General features: G+C 53.9%; 1 protein-coding gene across 3 annotated transcripts in view; it reads left to right on the forward strand.

The window, feature by feature from the left end:
- AK8 (adenylate kinase 8) overlaps positions 1 to 7749 on the forward strand; it is a 126863-nt gene extending 119114 nt beyond the window's left edge. For 2 of the 3 annotated variants that reach the window (XM_039229429.1, XM_039229432.1), the window contains exons 12-13: positions 6234 to 6314; positions 7449 to 7749. In XM_039229429.1, coding sequence (XP_039085360.1) covers positions 6234 to 6314; positions 7449 to 7686 — 319 coding nt within the window. In that variant the 3' untranslated portion in view covers positions 7687 to 7749. The remainder of the gene's footprint in view (positions 1 to 6233; positions 6315 to 7448) is intronic. The other variant, XM_039229430.1, reaches the window with a different exon arrangement.
- Positions 7750 to 9959: the final 2210 nt, after the last annotated feature.

The following is a 9959-nucleotide window of genomic DNA, read 5'->3' on the forward strand; positions in this document are numbered from 1 at the left end:
TCAGAGCAGTGGTTCCCAACCTTGACTACATACTACAGTCACTTGGGGCGCTTTGAAAAAAATCTCCATTCCCAGGCCTCACCTTGGGCCAATTATAGCTAAACCTCTAGGGTGGGACGCAGTCCTCACCATTCCCAAAAGCCCTTTGATGATTCCAGGGTGCGGCCAAGAGCGAGAGCTGGGATTAGAACCGCGAACCGCGCATGGGAGTCCCCTGAGCTGCTGACTTTCAAATACACCTGTCCCAGCCCCTCTGCTGTCCTTGAGGGGGCGCCCAGAGTCTGTGTTTCAGACAAGCCCCCCGGTGATTCTCTGCATCAGACAAATCTTGGAAACGCGGGATCGGAGCACGGCTTCTTCAACCTTGTGCACACAACTCACTGTGGGTCCTATTAGGCTCCAATTCAGTGGTGAGGCGGGTGATAGTGCCGGGTTCCCAGGTGGTGCCCGTGCTGCCCATGCGGGAACCCCACTTTGAGCAGCGGGGGCAGTAGGAGGCCTCCCAGGGGACCTTCCGCCTCCCTCCTGAGGCCCCCACCAGCCTGAAGCTCCGCAGAGCTCAGCAATCCCCTGGTGAGTGCTAGCACCCCCATACTACAGCATACTGCCCGCCCTGCTTCGGGTACTCTTGAACGCCTCTTGAACTCCGTTGCCAGCCCGATCCTGGCTCCTGGCTGTGTGATTATAAACGAGCAGCAGAACGCATAGCGCCGGCCGGGCGGGGCGCACGCTGGCTCCGGCTCCCCGCTCCAGCCCCGCCAGCCGGCTCTGGCACCGTAGCTCCAGGAGGCTGGCTAATCAGAAGCCTCCAGCCTGGAAACACGGCTCCTTCTCCAGTGAGGCTGTTCCCAGCGACGCGTTTCAAGTACCAGTTTGGTGCCTTCGTGCTTCTGATCGCGCCAGCCTTTCAGAAGTCATTCCCATGAATGACGACAAGCAGTCTTGAGATGCTGGGTGAAAAAAATCTTTCAATTGGGGCTTGTTTGTTTATGAAGCAACATCAATTATCAGGGATTTCCAAACCGGCTCCCTTTCTACTGGCGTCGGCGTCCAGAGCGGCACCGCCAGCCGCCAGCCACGGTGACAGCCACGGTGACAGCCACGTTTCGGTGTTGCTGTTGGGTCTCGCAAGTCTCGGGGGTGGGAGGGGCCCCCCGCGTGTTTGGAGTGGAAGGGATGAAAGGACGTTCAAACGCCGGTGCTCCCATGTTGCAGACACTCGCCGATCTCGCATGTTTTATCTGGTGGCTGTTATTCTACTGCACGTGGTGAATGGAGATCATTATCAAGAACCCAGGGCACAGGGAAGAGGTGGGTTTTCGAGGCTCCCAGCCCCGCCCCCCTCCCCAGGCTGTAGAGGGGCTTCTAGGCAACTGGGCGGGAGCACACCCCAGCAAACAGCCTGGGCGGAGTGAGGGAGAGAGAAGAAAAGGCAGGGGGAGACCTTGCCTTGAAGGAGAGACAGCATTTGGCTCCAGGATTCACATTTCTTTTTTTAAGTTGACACATTTGGCAGAAGCCAGGGGGCATCCGAGAGACTAGGGGTATTAGGTTGTAGGAATCCAAGGTCAAATCAGCTAAAGCAAAGGAGGAGATTTGTGTATTCGTGTCAGGGAAACATTGAGGTGTGTGTCAGCTTCAGGCACAGCTTGATTCAGGGCCCCAAACAGTGTGTCTCACCATCTGTCTCCCCCCACCCGCCTCTTCTCTCCCTCCCCCTCTCGGGACAGGCTTCATTCTCAGGTAGGCTTTCTCTGGGTGCAGGCTCCAGGCAACCCCAGGTCCCGTTACCATCAGCTTAGCAGCCCCAGCAAAAAGGAAGCTCATTTCTGGCACACCATGGTGCAGCCTCTCATTGGCCTGGCTTGGATCAGCTTTGCATCCTGGTCCAACTGCTATGGGCACGAGGAGCCCGCACTCAGAATGGCCACCCCCAGGGTGAGTTAACTTCAAACAAGTCACAGGGATGAGAGAGGACGGGGCGGGGGGGCTCCCCAGGTGGGAATCGGGGCAATCAGCAGGGATCTATATACGCCCAGGGAAGCAGCGAGTATACAGACTGCATACAGCATGCAGAACAGCCCAGCTGTGCCCCCTCCTCAGTCGGACATGGCCATGGCCTTCATCTCAGTAAAACAGGAGGCTTGGACTCAGATCAAAGTGATTCATAACCATTTAAAAAATTTCTTAGTGTTTATTTAGTTTTGAGAGAGAAAGAGAGACTGAGCACAAGCAGGGAAGGGGCGGAGAGAGAGGAGAGAGAGAGTCCAAAGCAGGCTCCAGGCTCTGAGCTGTCAGCACAGAGCCCAACATGGGCCTGGAACTCACGAACCACACGATCATGACCTGAGCTGAAGTCGGACGCTTAACCGACCGAGCCACCCAGGTGCCCCGAAAGTGACTCATAACCATTTTTAAGAATTGGTACCTCTTGTTAGTATCCAAAATGTATAAAGTGTTCCCACAACTCAACACCAAAAAAAATTAATAAGGAGATTAATTAATAAATAAGGAGATTAATAAGGACAGGACCTGAATAGACATTTTTCTGAAAAAGACATCCAGATGGCCCACAGACACATGAAAAGATGCCCAACATCACTCATCATCAGGGAAATGCAAATCAAAACCAGGATGAATACGACCTCACACCTGTCAGAATGGCTACAATGAACAATTAACAACAGAAGATATAACAAGTGGTGAAGACGTGGAGAAAAGGGAACCCTCACACACTGTTGGTGGGAATGTAAATTGGCACAGCAACCATGGAAATAGTGTAGAGATTCCTTTAAAAATTAAAAATAGAGACACCAGATGACCCAGAAATTCTACTTCCGGGTATTTACCCGAAGAAAATGAAAACGCCGATTCAAAAAGATATAGGCACCCCTACAAAATATGGACAAAATATGGACAAAATATGAAATATTTTGAAATATTTGTCTATATTTATTATTTAAAAAATTTTAATGTTTTATTTATTTCTGAGAGAGAGGGAGAGAGACAACGTGAGCAGGGGAGGGTCAGAGAGAGAGGGAGACACAGAATCTGAAGCAGGCTCCAGGCTCTGAGCTGTCAGCACAGAGCCCGAACCCACAAACCGTGAGATCATGACCTGAGCCAAAGTCGGACACTTAACTGACTGAGCCACCCAGGCATCCCATATTTGTCTATATTTAATAGACCAAATAGGGAAGCAGCCCAAGTATCCATCGACTGATGAACGGATAAAGATGTAGTACGTATATACAATGGAATATTACTCAGCCATAAAAAGAATGAGATCTTGCATTTGCAACAACACGGATGGACCTAGGAGGTATAACGCTAAGTGAAATAAGTCAGACAGTGAAAGACAAATGCCATATGATTTCACTCATATGAATCAAAACAAAACAAAACAAATGAACAAACAAACAAAACCCAGACATAGGCTCATAAACACAGAAAACAAACTGGTTTAGAAAACAAACTGGTTTTCTGGCCAGAGGGTGGGAAATTAGAGATGGGCGAAATGGGTAAAGGGGATTAAGAGGTACAAACCTCCAGTTATGAAATAAGTTAAGTCCTGGGGGTGAGAAATACAGCATAGGGAATAGAGTCAGTAATATTGTAATAACTTCCCGTGGGGACTGATGGTGGCTTACACTCATGGTAGGAGGGTTTCATAACATGTGTAATTGTCAAGTCCCTGCGTTGTACACATAAAATGAATATAACATTGTGTATCATGATGCCTGAGTTAAGCATTTTGAAGGGGCACCTGGGTGGCTCAGTCGGTTAAGTGGCTGACTTCGGCTCAGGTCATGATCTCATGGTTCCTGAGTTTGAGCCCCACATTGGGCTCTGTACTGACAGCTCAGAGCCTGCTTACGATTCTCTCTCTGCCCCTCCCTGACTCTTTCCCTTTCTCTCAAAAATAAGTAAACCAAAAAAAAAAAAGGGGGCACCTGTGGGGTTCAGTCAGTTAGGTGTCCAACTTCAGCTCAGGTCATGATCTCACAGCTTGAGTTCGAGCCCCACGTCGGGCTCTGTGCTGACAGGTCAAAGCCTGGAGCCTGCTTCCAATTCTGTGTGTGTCTCTCTCTCTGCCCCTCCCCTGCTAGTGCTCTGTCTCTCTGTGTCTCAAAAATAAATAAATATTTTTAAAAAATAAGTAATTTGTTAAAAAAAATGGCACCCCTTTGAGAATCTGAGAAACATGGACCCATCTCCTCCCAGAAAATACATGTGGCCAATAGTTTGTATCTCTTTTTACAAAAATTAAAAATTTTTTTAATGTTTATTTACTTTTGAGAGAAAGAGAGAGCAAGAGCAGGGGAGGAGAAGAGAGAGGGAGACACAGAATTGGAAGCAGGCTCTGGGCTCTGAACTGTCAGCAGAGAGCCTGATGCGGGGCTCAAACCCAAGAACTGTGAGATCATAATGTGAGCCGAAGTCGGACTTTCAACCGACTGAGCCACCCAGGCACCCCTATTTATTTTTGAGAGAGAGAGAGTGTGTGAGCAGGGGCAGGGGAGGTGCAGAGAGAGAGAAACACACAGAACTTCAAATGGGGTCCAGGCTCCACGCTAGCAGCACAGAGCCCGACACGGGGCTCGAACTCATGAATCATGAGATCGTGACCTGAGTGGAAGTCAGATGCTTAACCAACTGAGCCACCCAGGTGCCCTGTTAACAGCTTGTATCTAATTCCCAGGGATCACGGGGCCTGCAGGGTTCTCAGTTCAGAATCCCTCGCCCAGGTCCTCTCCTAGGCAGCAGAGTCGTGTCAGGGGAGTTCTGGGCTCCCTCCGGCACCTGCTGAACCAGCATTTCTGGGCCAGGGTGAAGGCCTTCTTTGTTCTTGAACTTGGAAGAGACAGAGTATTGGTCCTGAAGAGACTCCACCCCGAGAGTGAAGGCAGGAAATTTCGTTTGCGTGCGTTTTCTTACACTCAGAGCTGCTTCTCACCTGGGTTTACTTACGTGGAAGTGGAATGGACATGACTTTGGGTGCACCGGGGATGCCTGTCGTCACCGACGTCCTTGTCACTGATGTTGCCACAGTGGGAGGCGCACACATCGATCATTGAACCCAGATGTCAGGGACGGTGACCCCATTGAATAGCGTGTCTCAGCTCCACTCAGAGGGTGGGTCAGCTCGGGAGCTTACGGTGATGCTTGGCGCACAGCAGACAGCCAATAAATGCATCTAGGAATTAGAAGATGGATGAGTGAGCGGGGAATGAGCAATGGAATATTCCAGAAGTTCATTTTTTTAAAACAAACCGGGATAGTTTCACATCAGAAGACGGGACCTGGAGGTACCTGAGGGCAGGCACCGTGAACATTTGGCCCTTCGCCTCCATACCCCACCTCCTCCACCCAGATCTCCAGCCCTTCACCTCTGTCCCATCTGCCAACCCTGGCGCCATGGCCACTGCGTCTCGATGATTCTTCGTGGTGGGGGCTGTCCTCCTCCAGTCCCCCTCATCAGAGGATGTGACAACCCCTGTTGTGACAACCACAAGTGGCCCATATATTGCCAAGTGTCTTCTCGGGGCAAAATCACCCCAGATTGAAAACCTCTGTCCTCAGGTTTTATATAAAGAAAGGGTCCCATTGTCACAAAGGGGGGATTCGGCCATCCAGAGGGATTTCGGCGAGACCCGGGTTATCAGAAGCGGGTGCCGTATCTTTCCCTCTGGGCTCTGATCTGGGCTGTTGACTTTCAAAGGCTCTGCTCCCTTGGGTCCGGGGCTCCTTTGTGAAAGAGGACGTGAGGAGGCTGAGCAGCGTCCACAGGGAGGGCACGGGCAGCCAGGGGGGCCGAACTCTCGAGAAGGCTATCCCGTGATCATAGAGATCACGCTATAGCACCGGCTGCCACGTGGAAGCACCAAGTGCGCACAAACCCTGCGCTAAGCTTGGCACAAGCTTCCTGTCACCAGATCGCCAGCACCAGGGGGCGGTCATTAGCCCCATTTTGCGGCTCAGCAAACGGAGTCTGAGTGAGGACGTGTGAGTGGCCCGAGGGTCACACGGAAAAGCCCATGGTGGAGGCGGACTGTAGCCCAGGCTTCCAAGCCGGGAGGCTGCCACCTGTGCCTCTCCCTGGTGGCGCCAGAGAGCTTGGTACCCGGAGCCCCTGAGAGATGGCTCCTGGGGCCCCACCTGCACGCGGGGAAGGTGCCGTGAGGCCAGCCAGGTCCTCCCCAGCTGGCCGTGCTGTCGCTCTCTCCCCACAGGGTGTTTTTCCTGAACGTGCCATTAGATTCTATCATTGAGCGGCTGACCCTGAGAAGAATGGATCCCGTCACGGGAGAAAGGTTTGTGCCAGGCTCCCCGGCGGGGGCTGGCCATGTGAGGGGTCGGGGGCTGACGCTGACAGAAGACTCCAGAAAGACGGTTCACCCAGGCAGTTCCTCTGGGCAGTGTCTGTGGACCCCCTGCCTGGAAGAGCGGCCAGGAAACGAACGTCCGAGGCAAAATGCCCTCGAGTCAGAGTTCCGGCCCCGGCATGTGAAGTGGCTGCACTGGGCAGATGTCCCTGGGGCGCTTCGGAAGGCTCCTTCTGCACATGGCACACTACAGACGTGACTGCTGTGCAAATGTCCCCACGGGAGCCAATTCACCCGGGGGCCGACCTACGGTCCCAGGAGGCGAATTCCAGGGTTTATTCCAGTCTTTCCAAGTGCAATCACTGTGTTCGTGTTGAAACGCAGTTGAAAGTCCCCCACAATCGTGAAGAGCTAGCAGCTTCCATCCTCTCTGGCACCCAGGCTATCTGTCTTAGTACCCAGGGCCCTGTTTCTGGGTATGGGCTCCGGAGTGGAGTGGGGAGGGGCAGGAAGGAAAGACCAGTATGTTCCTAAACTGTAGGCTGATTTCTCAACCTTGCTGCCGAGGGACAGTCTCACCGACCCGAGTCAAGTACAGTGGCCTTCATGTGGCCCTACCGCCGGGGTCCCTCCCAGCAGCGACTGTCTGTGGCCCTTCCTGTCCCCTGCACTCACGTTCGTTGTCCCAATGTCCCTCTCCCCCGCTTGGCTGCGAGCCTTGTGTGCACAGAGCCAACCGTTTTCTCGCTGGCCCTCCATGCCAGGAGCAGACACAGTGCCAGACGGGCAGCAGATGCTGGGTAAATACCGTTCGGAGGGAAGAAGGGAAGGAAGGAAAGGAATTTGGGAATAGAATATTCTATATAGGATATAGAATACTATGTTCTGTTCTGTCCACCAGTCACTGACCTCCATCCTCACCCCAGGGGCAGGGACCACACATTGGGTGCTCTGGAGGGAGCGCCAGGGCCCCGCGAGGGTGTGCACACGGTCGGTGTACGGTAAATGTCCGGTGCTGATGGTGATGGTGACCGACTGGGTCAGTGGTGGGACAGAAGGCCCCTTCTCCCCCTGCCCTCTGGGCCGGGCCATAGGTCACCCGCTTCCCCCCCTCTGTCGTAGGTACCACCTCATGTACAAGCCCCCCCCGACCATGGAAATCCAGGCCCGCCTCCTGCAGCACCCGAAAGACACGGAAGAGCAGGTCAAGCTCAAAATAGATCTGTTCTACAGGAATTCCTCGGACCTGGAGGCGTTCTATCGGAAGGCCATCACCCTCAACGGGGACCAGGACCCGTACACGGTGTTTGAATACATAGAGAGTGGGATCATTAATCCTCTGCCCAAGAAAGTCCCCTGATGGGTTCTGAGCGAGGATAACCCCCCTCACTCCCAGGGAAACAAAGTCAGCCCCCACCCCAACCTTCTGGAACCTCAGCCAAGCCAATAAAGAGTGCCGGGTACAGTCTCGTGTGTCCTAGAGGTGAGGATGCCAGAAGGTGGCCTTGTTTCGGGGACTGGGAACACAGGGTGGACAAAGCCCAGGGAGGCAGTGGAGCGCAGCAGGACTCCGGGACTGATATGCTGTGTTTCCTTGGCCAAGGCACCAACCCTCAGAGCGTCACTTCCAACCAAAGCAGGGGTAATGACCATCCCTGCTGGTGGGGTACCGGGAAAGCCCTCAGCCACATGCCGGGCACCGAGAAATGCAGTTTTAATTTTTTTTTTTAGGGGCGCCTGGGTGGCTCAGTTGGTTAAACGTCCGACTTCGGCTTAGGTCATGATCTCACAGTTCGTGGGTTCGAGCCCTGCGTCGGGCTCTGTGCTGACAGCTAGCTCAGAGCCTGGAGCCTGCTTCGGATTCTGTCTCCCTCTCTCTCTGACCTCCCCTGCTCACGCTGTCTCTCTTTCAGAAAATTTAATTTTTTTTTTTTTAGTGTTTTATTTATTTCTGAGAGTGAGAAAGAGACAGCATGATCAGGGGAGGGTTCAAACCCACGAACCGTGAGATCTGACCTAAGCCAAAGTTGGACCCTTAACCGACTGAGCCACCCAGGCGCCCCATTTTAAAATTTTTTAAAGTTTATTTTGAGAGAGAGAGCATGTGCGTGCAAGTGGGGGAGGGGCAGAGAGGGAGAGGGATAATCCCAAACGGGCTCTGAGCTGTCAGCGTAGAGCCTGGCACAGGGCTCCATCTCCCAAACCATGATCATAACTGGAGCCAAGATCAAGAATCAGACACTCAACTGCCTGCGCCCCCTCCCCCCGCCAAGGCACCGTCCCCCACATCCCCCCTCACCCCCCAGGAGATGGTTTTTAAGTTTTACCTGCTCTTTACAAATCTGAGTCGAAACAGCCGCGGTGGCTCAGGGGCTGCCGGGTTGGGCAGTGCCGTTCTAGACACGTGGAACTGTTCCTGAGGCTGTGCCGGGCCCCTTAGAAGGCCTGCTTTCAGGTCTCACTGAGACAGCGCCTCTGGGGCCTGCATGGGTGTAGACAGTAGTGTCCGGGTATAGACAGCAGGTGGACAGGACAGTGTGACCCTCTTCCGTGAGCTTCCCCTCCTCCCATTATTTCCTTTCCTCGTCATGTAGGAGATATGCCCATCAACAGAGGACGTCCCTGAAGCCACAGAGGGGAAGGGACTTGCTTAATAAGGTCCCCGGGACCCACGGCCACGCCTGAACCTGGTGTTCTGGAGCTCTCTGCCGGTGGGGCCTCAGCAGGCCAGCCTCTCAGCTCTGAGGATGCCCCCTCGGGTACCCCGGGCCTTATGGGTGAGCCGTCTTCTAGCCTGCGGTGGCCCGAGTCCCTCCGGCAACGATCCGACCCTGATACTGACCATGGCAGCCAGTAGCTGGTCCGCACGGAGCCAAGCCCCCCCGGCCTCCCCTGCTGCTTCCGCGGCAGGTATGTCCCAGACCTCCCCCGTCAGGCCTCGCAGGCCTGGGCCCTGTCTCCAGAGGTGGTGACCCTGCCCCTGCACCCTCCCTTCTGCTGGGCGGCCCAGCCCTCAACCCTCTGCCCTTGCCCTGTTCAGGCACCGGCTACTGACTCCTGCAACTCCAATCGGGGGCCTTCCCTTCCCAGACTCCAGTTCTTCCCAGCCCCCACAGGGAAGAGGGTATCTACTCGGCAAGTCCCCCGGCCCTGGGCCCCAGCCCCTTGTTGCAGTTCCAGACCACAGGGCCTTACCCCCACTAGACCCCTCTGCCTGTCGGATCCCAGAGAATGTGGTCTCCCTTCACCTGAACTCTCCACACAACACCATTTGGATAGAAGCCCTTAGCCAAAGACCTCATAAAACACTCACTTGTTTAGTTTATGTATTAATGCTCATTTCGAGGATGACCTCCTCCCTGGGCCTGGACACCCCGTTTCCTCTCCACTTCCTCCACCTGCCGCCTGCCCATCAGAGCGGTTCTGCGCGCCCTGTGCCTGCTCTGTGAGGCACATCATGTTCCCCAAGTTTATGGGCTGTGGAATCGAGCAGCCTGGGCCCCCCAGCTTCTGTGTGATCTCGGGCAAGTTACTTAACCTCTCTGAGTCCTTGTAAAATGAGAGCAAAAGAGTCATTGCCTCCTAGGCAATGCAGAACAAGCGTGTGACGGCATCAGCTGACACATGTTAAGG

Source organism: Hyaena hyaena, unplaced genomic scaffold, assembly GCF_003009895.1.
Source record: "Hyaena hyaena isolate Hyena2069 unplaced genomic scaffold, ASM300989v1 scaffold_38, whole genome shotgun sequence".
NCBI lineage: Eukaryota > Metazoa > Chordata > Mammalia > Carnivora > Hyaenidae > Hyaena > Hyaena hyaena.